The following is an 18,028-nucleotide window of genomic DNA, read 5'->3' as shown; positions in this document are numbered from 1 at the left end:
CGCAAGATCTGTGCTCTTTCCAGTCCGATGTTGTGTCTATGTCTCTAGTAATATCATACTGTAACTGTCATAAATAACAAGTTGAAAGGAATTTAGGCTGTGCTCCAAAAAAATTCACTAAGATGAAAGAAGTATTCAAACTATTTATTGATCTTAAGCTATAAAAATTTTTATTTTATTTATTTATTTTTTTTAGTTTAATTGTGGTTTTGGACTGAACTGTGCTTTCTGTGACTCTCTTTCTGATACTCCCAAATTGTGGCAAGACATTTGAAGATTTTCTTGGATAACAAATTTTGTAACTTTTAGCAAACTTTACAGATTTATTTTAGTTATTATTAGTATTACCCCATGAAAAATCATATCATTCATTTATTACTTTTTGGCAAATTAGCAATTTTATTTTTATTTTTCTACTCTTTTATTTCTGTAATGTGTTTATTTGTGAGTTGTTGACAGAACATGAAAGAATTGAAACCAAAATAAATATTTACTTGGCTCTAAAGGCTCTTCTGATGTTCTCATACTCAGAAAATCAAAACCAAAGCCCCCCCCCCAAAAAAAAAACAAAAACAAAAACAAAACAAAAACATGACAATTTGAAATCTATGCTGTCTTTAACACAGATATAATTTTGATGGTTGAGCCTAAAGCATACTTTTTGGTGCCAGACAGGCCGACTTGTTGATAAGGAAAAAAAGATAATCCTTATGGTCAGTTGTAATCAGGTTAGGACCCAGACAGCCAGGGGAGAGTTGGGCCACTCAGTTGACTAGATGGATTCATTGGTGTTGATAATAATCTAAAGTTCTGAACTAAAGACCTTTATACTTAAACTGAGTTTCAGTATAATTGGTTGAGCCCAAGACTTTTTTTTTAAATAGCTTTGAAGAAGACTCAAAGAATAGCCACATCTCGTGGCCTTCTTCCTAATGACTGTAGCTTTTTTCCTTTGGATTTGATGAAATGTCGACAAGAGCATCAGAAGTCATTTGTGTTATGCTGCAGGTCAGTGGTTCTCAAAGTGGGAGAGATCCGCAAGTATATTGTAACATTTCAAAAGTGGATCTAAATTCTACACACTCCTTTTCTAATGCCAGATTTGTGTGTTAAACAGATATAAACCACAAATGACAAAGCAGATATGACACCCCATAAATCATTTCTAAATGTATTACCTCATATTTGTGACCTATAACCTCTACCAACACATTGTTTAAGAAAACCTGTAAAGACCCTATCCCACTGAGGGGCGAACAGTGGCAAGTGCCCGCCGAGGTAGAGGCTCATTTGATCTCACCGAGGTTCATTCGGTCACCAGAGGTCCCCATTCCTCACAATTTCTTTGCGACGGGAGCAACGTTCAGCGACCTCAAACAAACCGTGGAGGGGATGAAAAGAGCCGCTGCTTCGAGGAGAGTTTTTGCCTCACTGGGATACCGCCTTTAGCGCAGGGAAGTCAAATGAACCCAGTGCGCAAGTATGCAAACCCTCATTTAACTTGAAATGCGGCTGTGTTCAGAATGAACTAATCACATTCAAGCTCCTGTTAAATGGAGTCGACTCAACACACCACTTCCATCGTAGTGCTGCTTTACCACAAGCAAGTTCCGGCTATACTGGTAGACTTCATTACATTTTCAGTCACCTCTTACAGTATTAGGGGTGCATGAAAAGTTTTAAGCAACAGAAAAACTCACAGAAGTGCCAGTCAAGGGCTGAACGCTTACTCCTACTGCGCTGAAGCCCTTTTTCACAAATATAGAAAAACTCTTTTTTGGGACACGCATCAACTTTTCTGTTTTTTTTTGGTTTGTGAGGAGGGCTTTTGGATAATATTTCACCCGGTGAACCAACTGTTTTGTGAGCCACTTTTGTCACAATTTGCCATTATGTGACTTAAAAAATAACAACACAGCAACAGTTGAAGTAAAAGTTTATTGTATTTACAATAAAGCTGAACATTAAAATACTGCCTGGAGGGAGACGACATAATGTATCCCTCTTTGAATTTTACCATTCGAACATGACAAATCGTTTCAATGAGTTCAATCAGATGGAGACGTACAAAGAAGTAGGAGCTAAAACGGTATTTTTTGTTGAGTTGCTATCCTGATTCCTGAGAACGGAAATGTCCTTCACCTGCTGTCCTTCTCAGTTTCTCATTCTTTTATCGATCTGGCCTTTGAAGACAGAAGACCTTGGCTTGGTTGTCCCCTGAGGCAGTGACGGCCACTGTCGCTTCCCTGCAGAAGAAGACGACAATCGAGCTGAAGCAAAGTCTTTCGAAAAGACGGGTACCGTTACGTCCTACCTGTTAACTGCGAAGCCTAAGATCTCGGCTGCGTGACCGCGGTACTCGGACACCATGTTCCCAGAGCGAGCGTCCCATTGGCGCAGCACTCCGTCCAAACTGCAGGTGGACACCAGTGAAGAAGATTCCTCCCACTGCAGGTGAACAACACCAGCCTGAAGGAACAGAGTCAAAGGGTTTTCAGGCCAAGTTTCACACTCCCGAGTTTGCGAGTCTCAAATGGGCAAATGCAAACCTCGTGTCGGCAGCTGTGTCGCAGCACCTGTGTGGCAAGATCGTAAATGGCTAATGTGCCATCTAGATATGCCACAGCAATGAGGGGAAGGCTGCACAAAACACAAGATATATCACAATGTTGAGCGGGGTCCTCACTGCTGTGACTCAGGACTACATGTCACAGCTGAAACGCTCCCGCAGACACTGTCGGAACACTGGTAAATGTGTCAACGCCATTTACAGCTACAGACGTCAAACATCAATTTTAACTGGGCTGGTTATGTCAAAGTTACGGGTCAGGCAAGTCTCGCCGTTTCCATTGAGAATTGATGCCAAGCAGATGGAACAACCTGAGAAAACCTACATGTTGCAGAATCCCACAGATTCCACTGAGTTGGATTCTTCCTCATCTTTCGACGCTTTGGCTTTGCCGCCGTCCAAAGGGAACACGCCCACAACCTGTTACCCCAAATGTAAAAAAATGTTCACAATCTGTATATAAAAACGTTCTCTTCAGATAGCTCCTCATACGGTAGTTCTTAAGAGTGTTTAGATAATGTTGTGAAATGACAAACAGAAATTCTAACTTAGCTATTAAAAAAAGAACATACAAAGAAAGGCTTTTGTTTTATCAGATTACTGTGTATGGAAAAGCTTTTCCTACTTTTTCCCTTTAAATACTCAAGCAACGTACAGAGACATGGAAAATATATTTCTGTTACCACCACTTGAACCATGGCACCCACCTTGCCGGTGGCTGTGTTGATGAGCTTGGCACAACCATCTACAGAGCCAGTTAATACCAAAGAGCTGTCCTTGTTGCATGCAAGGCATGTCAGCGCCCCCTGGTGTCCATCCTGACCTGTTTGTTAATTTATTTTTTAATCGGGGTGACAATTAAAATAAAGCAATCACTTCAATTGGAAAGTTGTAACTGTTACAAAAGTTGACTTCAATAATGATTCCATCAAAATGTAATGTAGAGCAGTAGTTTCTCAACCTGTTTTCAGTGATGTAGCCCCTGTGAAATATCTTTTCAGTCAAGTGTAAAGCATTTTTGGTTAGAAAAATAAAACAAACAAACAAACAAAAAATTAAAACGTGCCATCAGTGTCTAATTTATTAAACTTTGGACCCTTTCAAACTTCATTTGTACCCCCCCCCCCCCCCCCCCCCCCCCCCCAGGAAAAAAAAAAAATCAACTGAATTATCCTCTTTGGATCATAGAAGAAATCTGTTATCAAAAGGAAATCGTCTGTAAATAAAGAAATATTTGCCCAAAGAAAATTATTAAACATAAAGCAGGAGAAATCTGTTCACCCAAATAAATTATGAACTTAATTATTGAGAGATTTTTAATAAATATTTGTCCACAAAAAAATAATCAACATATGGTGTCAGACCTGTTCTCAAAAAGACATACTTGTAAATATATTTTTACAATAACCTAAAGAACATAAACTTAGTTTTATGAACTTATATCTTCCTGAAACAACTAATTCAGTAATTGTTTTTAAAGGATTTTTGCGTGTTTGTTTGTTTATTTAAAAGTTCCTTCAAGTACCCCCAGGAGTACTAGTGCCCCCATTTGAGAACCACAGTTGTAGATAATAGTTTATAAAATAGTGCATGGAAATAAATGTTAAAAAAAAACAGATGCTTCTTCCATAACAAATGAAGGTAAATACAACTAAACTCCTCAACTTCTCATGTTGTGACTTTGAAACAAGCAAACTAACCTTTAATGACGTGGATGCTGTTGCCCTGCTTTAAATCCCACAAGCGCACAGTTCCATCCTCATAACCTACCACAGCGCGTTTACCTGAGAAGGGATAAAAAAAAAACAACACACTTTTAAAACACAATGCAAACATACAGAATACAGAAAAGTGTCCAAGCTTAAAATGAACAGAAACCACAAAATATTTGATCATTTGAGTGGTGTTGGAACAGTGTTTCCATTCGTTTCAATGAAGGAACACCATTTTGAAATAATCGTAATAAATTAATCTTCATCTTAATTAAATTATTATAAACTATATCTGAAGTAGAGGAATCACTGGGTGTCCTTTGTGTGGGACTATGCTGGTTACCATCAGGAAGGACTTTGCCACTAGTGGACTGGCATGCAGAACTTTGGAAGGTTTTACAATCTCCGCTGGGAATCTTCCACATCCATACGCTACCGTCATCGGTTCCTGCCAGGAGAATTGGTGCACCGGGATGCCACTCCAACCACTGAAGGGGCAGACAATCATTGCACTTTTTTTAAGCCACTCACAACATACTGTACATAAAGGAGTCAAAGCAATCATGTTTTACCTCCAGATCTCCAACTTCAAAAGACCAGATTTCTTCTTTCGTCTCTACTTTCCAAACTTTGATCAGGCCACTCATGTCACCAGAAGCGACAAGCGATGAGTCGTGGCTGAACACGGCACACGTTACTGAGTCTTTGTGACCTACGCGAGACAAAGATTGGGAGTACTTGTCGTTTACTTTCCCACATGATGTGTTTCGGCGTAAATATTTTATCGAAATGAGTACTGTGCTTTTGTATATCACGGATTTACACCAATGGCAAGTGGGTCCCGTGGTTCACTGTAGTCTAGAGTGAGAACGTTTGCCTGTTGAATTTGTGGAGATTCACCTATACACTCCAAGACGACTTCGCCATCGCTCACCCGCCACACGTACGCCCTATCGTCTTCTCCTCCGGTTACAGCCAAGCTGCTGGTAGCTGGGTCCAAACTCACACAAAACACAGAGCCTGAATGGGGAAAAGTCAAAAATAACAAACCCGCTGGTAAATTCAAATTCAAAAGGCGATTTCGTTTTTGATCGCAGAAAATGACGTGGACACCGGTGTGTTTGGAGAAGGTCAAATCACTATCATCCCGCCCCAACTCCATCTCATCATCCGTCTCCCAGCCTTCGTCGTTGTCGGCGTCGGCAGCGTCCTCAAAGTCGATGTCCTCCAAGTCGTCTGCCAAGTTATCTGCAAGTTCAACCGAAATATTAATGCTTTAGCGTTGATTCATAATCCTCAGTCATTCTTTTTTTCTATGGTGGATATCTCATAAAGAATGCGGATGTGCTCGTATAGACAAACACTAGCCTACCACACATCTGATTGATGAACCATTACCGCTAAACGAGCGAAAATAAAAACGTGACAACGTAACTCAGAATCTCTTCTGCAGACCAAAATTGCAAACCAGAATTGTTCATTTGAGAGACACTACATTATGAAGACACGGTTTAAAGTCATCGTCAATCAAAATAAATATTTATAAACAGCAGACTAGTGTACTACAGTAACAGTATAAAAGAAACCGGACTGGTTGAAAATGGTTACCGGTTTACTTTTAACGCACCTGGACCATCTTCAGTCTCGTTCAAGTCGATGACTTCAACGATTTCTTCGTCTCCGTGAAGTTCTATAGAATTTTGCTCGGTGTCATCCATGCTGTTAGCTAGCTTCGTGCTAACCCCCAACAACGGAGAGATAACTTCTGCACTACGTCACCTAAGACAGTATTAAATTTCCAACCAAACGTGGGTCGCATACGATGTTGAAGAAAAATAGATAAACGCGAGTTGCATGTCAAAAATCCAAAACAACAAAACGGCACACAACTACGTTTTCGTCTCACGTTGCTTTCCACATGGTAAATTTTGTCCAATTATTTTTGCCAGGTAGATCTAGTTCTCAAGCTGATGTTGACGATGTTTACATTAAAACAGCTCATTATAATTTTGAATGACAAAGAAACGATTTTTTACAGACTGAAAAACACTCCCAAAAACTGGCAGTATTTCAATCGGTTTATTGGAAGGACTGCCTGAAAACAAAACTCAGCATTCACTTTTACTAGTCGCATGCTGATGACATCATAACCCAGCCACTGCCCTTAACAGCTTTTATACACTAGACGGCAGTGTTAACGATGAAACAATGACAACCGCCAAGATAAAAACGTTCCAGAAAAAACAACTGGACCATTCCAGAATTCGATGGATATTTAGAGACAAATGTTTGTAAAACAAACAAACAACAGGTCAAACGTGAGCAGTAGCACAGAGTACACACGTTTTTTGAGATATTTTATTTGTCATGTCATATAGTTTTCTGTTTCATCCTATTACAGATGCTCAGTGAAATGAAAAGCAGTTTTAAAATGGTCAGCAAATCCTTCACAAGTAAATGCATCCGAATTTTCTTTAATTTTTATCATACATACTTGTTTATTTTTACAGTAAGTTAAATTTGTTAATTACAGTTACAACTTTATATATATATATATATATATATATATATATATATATATATATATATATATATATATATATATATATATATATATATATATATATATATATATATATATATATATATATATATATATATATATAATATACAATATTATAAATACAATCATATATACCGTATACCATATATCAAATTTACACGTTACAAACTTTCATACAACATTTTGTTCAATTTAGACATATGTTTTTATATTTTTAATAGTATATTTTAAAACTTTTTGAGCACAGCCATTGATTCACATCTTTTGAGTTCTATTTCCGAGTTGTTTCATAAAGTGACTCCTTGAACAGATACACACATTTGCTTGACCGGTGGAAAAAAACTGCAGATAAGTCACAGAGCTCAAATCATGAGGAAAAAGCTGCGGCTTAAAATACGGTACTTGTTTTGCTTAAATTCAATGATAGCCTATTAATGTCAAAACAGGTCTTTATTGAATGCAATTTTTTTCCCACGGTGTTCAAGAGATGTTCAAGATTATCTCTGGAGCAATATAATGTTGTGGCGTCTGCAAATATTACCATATTAAGAATTTTTGAGACATAGCATGCATCATTAACCCTGGAGAATTCAAGAACCCTTTTCTTTTAACAAAATATCATTAGAAACTGACCCTGTGGCTTCTCTAGGTTTTTAATATACAAAATAAATGTTAGGACCAAGAACACTCATCACTCATCCTTTTTAAGAATACCAATTCATATTTCATAAGCATTATTTTTTGTAAATATGTGATCTATTAATGTGGCTATATAGACTGTTCTTCTTGGTTTTAGGATTAATGGAGGATCGGCCGTCTGCGGTCCACTTGGTTGGAATGTGGGATGGTTCCTGTCCAATGGCTTTGCCTGCTGTCAAGACATCACTGCACTATATAGCACAATATGTTTTCTGTAATCTATATTGTTTATGTGTATGTCTGTATTTGGTACATGCATCATCCACTTCAACCTGTGGGCCTGGAAGTGGGCTCCTACCACCTGTGGTCCCTTCTGGAGGTTTCTGATTTTCCCCTAATTGGGGTTTTTGAGTTTTTCCTTCCCCTTCTGGGAGCTTTGACAGGGGATGCTGTTGTGTACCTTACACTGAAAAGATGTCTCTGTACGACTTATTTTTTCGAAAGAGGTCTCCACATGACCCCTTTTCATCTGTGAAGCCCTTTGAGACTTCGGTGATTTAGGGCTACACAAGTAAAATTTGATTGATTGATTGATTGATTGATTGATTGATTGATACAAAACTCATCAAAGGCTTTCATTAAAGGTATCAAGGCAAGCTCCAGGTCTTCTACATATACAATTTACAATCACTATAGCTAATTTCTTAATCTGTATTTCGATAGCTAAACATTCCATCACGTTTGGAATTGAATTTGTCAGACTTTCGATCCTGTTAGTCCTTAGACTTTTGTCAACATAAAATGCGACACCACCTCTCTTGTTCCTTCTGCTCATTGGGAAAACTTCGTATCTGTCTAGTTCAATGTTGCTTATTTTTTCATCGTCAACCACTTTTCAGATAGTACTATTTTTAGCAATTCATTTATTTTGATCAAATATTGTTTGATTCTTGTAAATTTTTTGTAGAGACTTCTACTGTTCAAGTGCCGTAATGTAGAGGGTGTTGTCCTTATGTATATTTTCGTTTATGTTTAAGTTGTTTACATAGAAATTATTATCTGGGTCAAGTCTGTTTCCAGGATCGAAAGTCTCGGTAAAGTCCTCATTAATCTATAGACGTGTTCCCTTTAAAAGCTTGGATTTTTGTAGCACCCTTGTTTTGTCTTTATATTTGTCACATTTTACAATGTCCTTCCCAGGCTCAAGTTTCTGGTACAATGTGCATGTTCCAACTAGATCCCTTATCCAGTGGCTATTAAACATGCAACTCTGGTCCTAGAGAGCCACTATCCTGCATGTATTTGATGGCTACCTTCGATAACACACATGATTTAAATAATCAGGATCATTATAAGGTTTCTGCAGGGCTTTCTGAAGAGCTGATTATTTGAATCAGGTATGTTATAGATACTTGCAATTTTAGGGTCCCTGCTCTAGCCACATGTGAACTCTGTAAACGGACTGCAGCTCGGCCTCTCACTACTGGTGTCCTGTCAGGGGCGATAAAGCTCCAGCTCAGTGAACATTTGTGGCATACAACATGGATGAATGGATGGATGTTTACTGAAACATTTGACTGACTGTGTAGTGGTTTACTCAACTGGCTTAAGTACTGAAATCACAAGTTCAATTTCCACCCGGTATGTGTGTGTGAAACAGTGACCATTTTAGACTAACTGGGCTAAATATATGTAAAAAGCCATTCCCAAATGAAAAACTCTCTGTGGCTGCTGCTTTATAACACCCTTTAGTTTATTTTGTAAATGGTTACTTGTTTACATGGAATGTTACCGTTATACAGTACATTTGCAGTGTAAAGCAAGCGACACGGAGGTCTTGCTACTTTGTCTCCACGCTGCATCTGACTCATGTGGGAGTGTGCTGGGTGAGATGCAAGCTTCCCCTCGCAAACCACTAACAGCCACTTGTGTGTGTCTTGCAAGTGGTCTGGTTCGCAGCGCACGTGTGATGTGTCGACTGTGGTAGCAGGCTAGTAGTTTACTCTGGCCTGTTGACTTTTCTGGCCCGATTGCTGTTCCTCATCCAGCCAGCAGCCAAAACATGATTTATTTTAAGATCATCGGGGGGTTTCATGTTTGCTACTTTGGTACAAGTGCACTGGCACTGGTTGATCGCCTTGGATGCAAAATAGTTAAACTTACATCAGCAACTTGGCAACATGAACGTGACCCTCACTAAATTGCACATGTGCTGCTCTGGGCAAAATAAACCAGCCTAATCCGTGTTTTGACATCAGTGCTCTCGCGAATCTGTTTTGTATGCCAATCTCAAGTAAAAATGGAAAAGGAAGGTTTGTACTCCAATCGGAAATACAAGAATGAAAAGGAAGCAAAGAAAGGGGTGGGGGGATTCCCGGAGCTGTGGGATTCCCTACAGGTATCACAATGAGGTACAATGATTGGTTTGGAAGTTAGGGTGACTACAGTTATTCTACGCATTCGAATTTACACATCAAACACTCAAAACGTCAACAAAGACATTATGGTACAATAATGATTCACCTGGGAGAAAATGCTCCCTAAAGAGCAGTGGTTGTGGCATCTTTGTGTCACGGACGGAACACTGCGTGCGCCGTGTTGTTGTTACCTGTTGTTAATCCCCGTGTGCCTGGATCTCTGTACTGCATCCTACTTGATTGGTAAGATTGCATTGGTGTTTGTGATTAGAAAAAGTGTGGAAAGTGTTAGATTTTCACAATGAAGTCTGTACTGTGCAGCACCTGTGTCATTCGTCGATTCCCTGCACACCTCTGGTTTGTAGATTCTGCTCTATTGTGCACTGAAACCAATGGAGTACTTCAAACGTATTCACTTGCTCTCTCGCTAGCTTTGCGTAGGCTAATAAAGTTTGGTCTTTCGGAAACACTGTAGTGCATGTGCTGCACTTGCGTTATGCACCCCTGTAAATATTACACACTGTGGCTTTAAGAGAAATAGATTTTCCCAGACCAAGAAAAAATGTGTTGCTTTTATTTTTGTTCACACAAAATATGTAATGGTTAAGCATATAATTGTATATAGAATGCTAAGAATATTCCTACCCTCTGAGTTAATTCCTAAATGCAGACAAGCTATTTTACAAACTGCGATTACATTTATATCGTGGCCATGCGTAGCCTCACAAAGCTGTGCCATACACGCTTCTTCGTCTTTTGATCAAATTGTATGATGTTTTTTTTTTTTTTTTTTTACAGTTCTTGTGTGACTGTAGCCATGCTGAGGGGAAAATTTGGAAGCAGTACATGCTGTCAGTAATGCAGGTTTCTGCCTATTCTCGCTAGCGCCGAGGGAGCTCGAGTCTCGTGGCTTTCAAGTGTGCATACAAGCACAACAAGACACGGTCACCTTACATAACTGATGCTCTGTTGCCGAAAACAAATTACAATTCTCTGTTGCCATGGTTACAGCGAACCCAACAGACCTCCCTTGTATTCCAAACAGGAACGACCTTGATTCATAAATGCAAGTCAAGCAGCAGAAAGCTGCGACTGAGCTAAAAATAATAAAGACAGCAAGAGGATATATAAATTATTTCCTCTTAATGTTAGGAAACAACAATAATCTTGACCTGTATCCATATTGAAATGACTTCATTAATATGTTGCGAGATACTGCAACACACGGAAGGTGTAGTCTTTGCTTTTTGTCAACAGCACCTGACTGTTGACCTTGTGGCCCGCTTCATTGAGAAAAGAAGCACAGGCATGGAAATGGGATGCTCATTCATCCTCTCGGAGATTGTGCTCTCCATACAAACTGTTTAGCCTATTACAAAAAATCAAAGCCAGAAAATGCCTCAGGAGGGTGCAAGGCAAAATCAATATATCAAAGTAGTGGAAATGAACATTCGTCGCATTGAAGCAGGGAATTGGAAAGGCCCTTCGCGTTGTAAAATTTGAAAACAGTTTTTTCTTCTAGCTGATGCCATCGGTTAATGTTACCAGCTTTAATGTTTAAGCATATTAAAAAGTACAACACAGACACAATGCATTTTAATAATAAAAACAAAAACACAAAACGAAACAAATATGGAAGCCAGCGGACTACAATTATGCCCCTAGATTTTCCAAACGGGTCTATTTGATATCCAAATAATAGGAGCATTAGTACACAATATTTTTAGTATTTTTTTAATGTTTAAGTAAACATTTCATAAGTGTTTTTGTTTTGTTTTTTGTTAGTGCTTTGTGTAAAAACAATGTAATGAACAAACTAATTGCCCCTACCTTACTTTAGGACCAATTAATCTCTAAATTCAAATACACCATCCATCCATCCATTTTCTACAGCTTATCCTCACAAGGGTCACAGGCTTGTTGGTGCCCTTCCCAGCTGACTTTGGGCAATAGGGGGGTGACACCCTGAACTGGTTGCCAGCCAATTGCAGGGCAAACAGAGATGAACAACCATTCACGCACTCAAGCACACCTATGGACAAAATAGTATGTCCTCAATTAAATTATGACTGTAATATATCATAGAAGTCTGTCAGCCATCTATTTATTTATGTTTTTATTGCACAATACATATTATTACCAACGTCATATTTTTTTTATAGCTCTAAAGTTCTTTTGAGACTATTTTTCTATTTTCTTTATTTTTGTATTCACATTTACAGTAAATTTCCTTGTGCAGTGATTTAAATTTACTTGAGTACAGTAGTTTGTTTTAGCAATTTTAGAAAGCTACCTTTTATATGTGTACACTGTTTTTAGATCTATTGCGTTCTTTTGTTTGTGTATTATCTAAAATGTTGTATTTCAAATATGTTAAAAAAAAGCACGAGGTGTTTTGAGTTACGTATAAAGCTGCCTTGCTTTAAAAAAAGAAATGGGTATTTGTATTTTCACTTTTGCTTATTTCATATTGTTGTTTTACACAGGTAGCCTACTTATCCTGGTAGTAAAGTACAACGTGTAGGTGTTTTTGCCCTTTCTGAGCACGGTACACACTTTAAGTACTTCAATCCAACCATTGGTTCGTGGTTCCTGCGTGTATGCACTGTCCAATACATACTAGGCACACGAGCGCGTACGCAGGATGTTTACGTTGGTTTACGTTCGCGCACGCCCGCGGGATGTTTACGTTGGCCTAAACTCACGCACGCAAACAGCACTCACTCACACGCACACGCACACGCAGGCCGGCTTGACCCCGCCCATCGCTACGCATAGGGGCGCTCCTCCATGTGACGCTGGGCCTGAACACAAAAATCCAGTATGGCGGAATCTGTCAGGAGATGAATTTTTCGTGCCACCTCCTCCTCCGCCGCCTCCTCCGGCCAAGTCGAGAAAAAAAGCCCGGGAGTGTCGCACGGGAGACGACTAAAACCCGCGCGGGCGCAAAGTCGGGACGTCTCGTCGCCTCCGGGCCGGTCAGAGGCGCTTCCGGTGAGTTTTTGGGGGGCTGAACGTAAACGTGTCGCCACTTTGATCCTCCGGCAGGGATGCGGTGTGCGCGGACGGGGCTTCATCTCAGCAAAGCCACCCCCCCCTCTCTCCCCTCCCCTACTTGCCCCTTATGAATTCGCTTCTGCTTTCTTGTTTATTTCTCGAGAGGAAGGTTGATGTTGAAAGCCTTCCCCCGCGTTCAATTGCTCTTTCGAGAGCGGGAAGTGTCCAGGCAACAAGGAGGGTGGGGGTGGGGGTGGGGTGGGACAGGGGACAGTACGGGCGACGTTTACTATGCCGATTGTTGCTAGGCTATTTTTAGTGCTCCTCTGGCTTTAGCTTCACTGCGCCACTTTTTCGTCGTAGCGCTCTTATTTTGTTGTGTCGACGAGAATATAAAGCCCAAGGCCTGTGTGTGTGTGCGTTTGTGCGTGTGTGTGTGTGTGTGTGTGCGCGCGCGCGTATGTGTGTGAGTGAATGGTTTCGGGATGGGCGGTGGTAATTCGCCTCATGCGTCAATCTTTTTTTTTTTTTGTGAATGGGGGCGTTGAAGCTAATACCAAAGTGGCTCGGCAATGACTTGTTAATTTTTTACAACTCCTCTTATCTCAATCTTATAAATTCTCACTGTCCTTTCAATTGGCGTTCTTACTCAATCAAGTATATGAATAGACTCTAAACAAGTATATGAATAGACTCTGAAAGTATGATTTTTATTAATAGTGATTCTAGTGTGGATGGCTGTCAAGTAGCTGTGAGGATCAGGGTTCACATCCGAGCATCTTTCTTTTACATTAAAAAAAAAAAAACTCAAAGACTCAAAACTGTTCACATGATATGGTGGGTTCGAGTAATACTTTTTTGTGTCAGCAAGTGGCTGGCAAACAGTCCAAAAGATGCACCCTGTCCCAAACCCACAGTCACCTGGGATCAGCTCCTTTGCATTCCTTATAAAACTAGGCGCTATAAAAAATGGCTGAGACAATAATTTGCTGTAGTGTAGAAAAGACTGCACTTAATCGTACTTTGTTTTCGAGTCATCTTTGTAATGATTATTATTTTTTCCCTTGTATTGGATCTCCTGAGATTGAATCAAGTTTCAGTGTCTTTATTATAATGATTACGATCACTGAATGGGAGAAGTATTTTTTAATTGCACATCACATATGAACCAGACCACACACACACACACGGAGCAATGTCAAAGTATGTGCCAAACAAGATTGGTGCGAGTGGCATTTGTTGCAACTTGTGTGAAAGGTAAGACTATTTTTAGCATCCGCTAGCTTTTGTTTTGTACATTTAGGACAGCTATGAGCTCACTTATGAACACAATGTGTTCAAATATCACAATTGTGTTTGAACTCATTTTCAGCCTTTCATGATTTTTCTTCAGGGCTCCCCAGATCTGTCACTCTGCATCAAGCTTGGTCTTCTGGGGACAATGGCCAAGCACACACACGCTCTTGCACATGAACACGCTGACACCCCCACTCGAGACAGATGCCCCGGGAGAATGGTATCGCACGTAGCCCCCCCATCGGCAAGGCAACTATAGCCCATGACATTCACCCCACCTTTCATCACAAAGCAACATGCGTGATGCAATGACCGACTTTTTGGGGGGAGTAATATGTCCCACTGTCTGGCCTTCTTGTGGTGAACCCTGCCCCTCCCCGCTCTCAAAACCCACACACATATACACACATATCCATCCTGCCTCAGAGGACACTAGAGGCCTCTGCCAACACAAACAATGGCTTGAACACACTTGCATCTCTCATTTACCTTGCCCTTAGGCAGCCCCCCCCCCCGCCCCCACCCTTTTCTTTTTTGCAATATGCATTGAATTGGCATTTCAGTCTCTTGTCTTAATTACATCTGACACTCTTCGCTTGGGGTGCCAGGAATTCCGGCCGGCTATGCTTTAAAATCAAAGAGAACAATCATTTTAAATCCATCCATCCATTTTGCAGAGCTGCTTAACCTCACTCAGGTTGCAGGCTTGCTGGTGCCTATCCCAGTTGACAATGGGCAGTAGGCGTGGGACACCCTGAACTGGTTGCCAGCCAGTCACTGGGCACAGATAGACAAACAACCATTCATGCACTCAATCACACCAAGGGACAATTTGGTATGTCCAATACACCTGGCCTGCATGTTATTGGGAGGTGGACGCAAGCTGGAGCGCTCCACGCAGGCTCAGGAAACATGCAAGCTCCACACAGGAGAGCCAGAGTGAGGTGGATTTGAACTTGGGCCCTGAACTGTGAGGCGGACGTGCAAACCACTGCTCCACGAGCCGTGCATACTTGTATTATTTCTATTTCTCGTTCATCTAAAACATTTCACATTTTGGTACCAGAATCAGAATGATCTTTGTTGATTAATCTGATTACACAAGGTATTTGTCTCTGGTATTGGATTTTTCTTGCATAAGAAATTGCATATTTTTGGATTTGTTTTTTTTTTTAATCTTTTAGCCATAATTTTTTGTATATTTGCGTTTTTTTTTTTTTTTGCTCAGGTAAACACAATGAACTTGGGAATCATCTGCAGGAATCTTGGTGGTGGTGGTGGTCTTTTTTAATTTATTTTTTTGTCCACTTGTGAAGTCATGTCAGTTTGTATTTGGGAGGGATAGTTATTTCTGTGTTAGGTACATAGCAGACACTGTACCATTGGAATCACACTTTCATTCTGTTTTTCATTCTTTAAACATTTCCTGAGTTGTAGAATAATAGTCAGGTCACTGACAGTATGAAGAAGTGTTGATAAGAATTATTTTATGAACAAAAAATGTTATTCAAAACAGAATGTTTTATGACGTACACTTTCAAAGTAGGCACCATTTGCCCAATACCAGCTTTCACAATTTAGTATTTTTGTTGTCAGCTTCTAGATACGGATGATGATTTATCACCAGGAAGGTGAGGGAGACTTTGTAAGTGTTTCCAAACTTTTGACAGGCACTGTACATAAATGTACAAAGCACATAGTCCATCCATCCATTTTATAAAGCATGATATGGTACTGAAAAATTGAGTTTGGCAAATGGTGCAGTTGATCTGTGAGGATGATTAATGAAAGAATGGCACAATGGACTTGTTAAAATTGGCAATGTCACTCTTAACATTGCAATTCAACTGTTTTAAAACACTCAACTGTGTTTCTAGAGCACCTTAAGAGCAATCACATCTGAATAATGTTTGTTTTTACTTAAAATGCACAAGTGCTCCATTTACTCTTGGTTTTTACATAGAGAAGGAACAGTCTGCAGTTTTAGCCATGACACGATCTCAGCATGCGTCATGTCAGGTTTGTAAAAGGTTGAGTTTGAATGTAAACAAATATAGTTTTCCAACAGCTGATAGGGTCAACACAAGTATAGAAAGATCGGTTCAGTTCTCTGGGCCCGTTTATTTCTCTCTTGCTTTACTTGACTTCCATTTAAGAGTTTTAATTTTTCTTCAGAATTTAGTTTTTATTGTGCGTTAAAATTAAATGGTTAAATGGTTGAATTAAAACAGGCCATAGATGTTGTTGGATAGTTTTTGGTGTGAATTGTTGCATAGTCCCGAAGGAAAGGAGCTTGAAAAGGTCTTGTCCAGCGAAACAACAGAAACAAAGACATACATTGGGCCCCCCATGTTACGAGGAGACGCTGACCAATAGCAGACCAGCATTGTAGTCATGCGCAGCATGGAAGCAGTTAGACGGCAATAGTAAATAAGTGCAATTACCTAAAAACGCCAGAAGATGGCGTTTTGTATTGTTTAGGAGGCAAAACAACACAAATACACGCAAGCCCCTATGGTCATGACTCTTGTTTTGGGTGCAAAACCGGGAAAATATCATAAAGAGGGGATGAAAAAAACTCAGTATTCCACATCACAACGTGAAAATAATGTACGTCAGGGACTTTGTAACACGGGGGTCCACTGTACTTGAGAGCATTATCGATGCAAGCGTCCACGGCGGCATTTTGAATGTATTTATCTATTAATCAATAGTCTTCTTTGATTTTTCATGTTTTGTTTTTTTAAAAATGGCATTTTCCTTATCCCTGATAGGTTGGCACCGGCATTTGACACTCTTGATTGGAGGAGCCAAATGCAAAAGACAAATGGCAAGTTTCTCGACTTGAGACATTCTGGAGGGACATCTCCGATCGCACACGCACTTCGAGTTGTCTTTTGCTAAGGGCCTACGCTCACTCGCCACCTCAACTTCAGTGATGGCGTCACATAATCATCAAGGTAAGACTCTGACATTACATCATGTTGTGATGGCCGAAGTAATCACGTCGAATGGGATTTGTATTATCAGAAGTGTGAATGTGAGTAGGGATATTGGCTGTTGACCATTAGAGGGTGCATTCCTTCTCTCACCCAAAGTCATCTGCGATAAGCCCCTGGTTACCCGTGATCCTAATGAGGATAAAGTGGAATAGACAATGGATGAAAATCGTATCAAGGTTACAACAGAGACCTCGTGCTGTGCAAGCTGCAATTCGTCACGGCCGCTAAGAAGAGCTGGGAAGCTTCAAGTGAAATTGTAACCGCCAAGCCCTGTTGTAATAAGCAGTTGAGCACTGCAATAATCTCTCCACCGCAGCCACATCTGCCGTATTGATAGATGTACACATTTCCCTCATGAATGTAGACAAAATGCAAGAAGATTAAACTCAGTCGAATAGTTAATCTGGTTCCATGGATACTAATTGGTTCAGTTCAAAATGAATGATCTTGAGGGAAAGAATGTAATGCTGCTTCAATTTGGACGCTAAGCTAATTTTGTCCTTAAAGCAGGGGTGTCAAACTCGTTTTAGCTCAGGGGCCGCATGGAGAAAAATCTATTCTCGAGCGGGGTGGACTGGTAAAATAATGGTATATCATTTAAAAACAATTAGTCTTAATTTTACGTAGATTTTTGCTCCGTACATTGGCCTGGTCTCACTTAGCCACCAAATAGCAGGAGTCAACTGTAAATATAGTGTCCAAAAGTAAATATTAATTAAAAAAAAAAAAACATTTGAAATGCCAGTAATTTCCTTTTGGGTCCCCTATGTATCACAATATTGCATTCTTCCTTAAAGACGCATTGTGGATGATTCAGAGCAGTTGTTCTCAAC

The 18,028-nt window shown here is 40.0% G+C and overlaps 2 protein-coding genes across 2 annotated transcripts in view; one reads left to right on the top strand and one right to left on the bottom strand.

Annotated features, from left to right (window-relative positions):
• Positions 1-1,919: 1,919 nt before the first annotated feature.
• Positions 1,920-6,396, bottom strand: aamp (angio associated migratory cell protein). The gene is made up of 11 exons (XM_088436208.1): positions 5,909-6,396; positions 5,395-5,529; positions 5,182-5,301; positions 4,854-4,993; positions 4,625-4,769; positions 4,270-4,353; positions 3,277-3,392; positions 2,895-2,989; positions 2,550-2,640; positions 2,315-2,469; positions 1,920-2,246 (listed from the first exon to the last, which is right to left on the bottom strand). The coding sequence occupies exons 1-11, from the start codon at positions 5,997-5,999 to the stop codon at positions 2,171-2,173; spliced, it is 1,248 nt and encodes a 415-aa protein (XP_088292334.1). The 5' UTR covers positions 6,000-6,396; the 3' UTR covers positions 1,920-2,170.
• Positions 6,397-12,668: 6,272 nt separating this feature from the next.
• The window catches only part of LOC148427929 (histone deacetylase 4-like), a 51,936-nt gene continuing 46,576 nt past the window's right edge, over positions 12,669-18,028 (top strand). The window contains exons 1-2 of the mRNA XM_088408193.1: positions 12,669-12,894; positions 16,968-17,153. Of these exons, the coding sequence (XP_088264319.1) occupies positions 17,132-17,153 (22 nt within the window). The 5' untranslated portion in view covers positions 12,669-12,894; positions 16,968-17,131. The remainder of the gene's footprint in view (positions 12,895-16,967; positions 17,154-18,028) is intronic.

Source organism: Hippichthys cyanospilos, chromosome 2 (assembly GCF_059441005.1).
Source record: "Hippichthys cyanospilos isolate Australia breed blue-spotted pipefish chromosome 2, RoL_Hcya_1.0, whole genome shotgun sequence".
Taxonomy (NCBI): domain Eukaryota; kingdom Metazoa; phylum Chordata; class Actinopteri; order Syngnathiformes; family Syngnathidae; genus Hippichthys; species Hippichthys cyanospilos.
The sequence above is the reverse complement of the archived record's forward strand: the minus strand, read 5'-3'. Positions and strand labels throughout refer to the sequence as shown.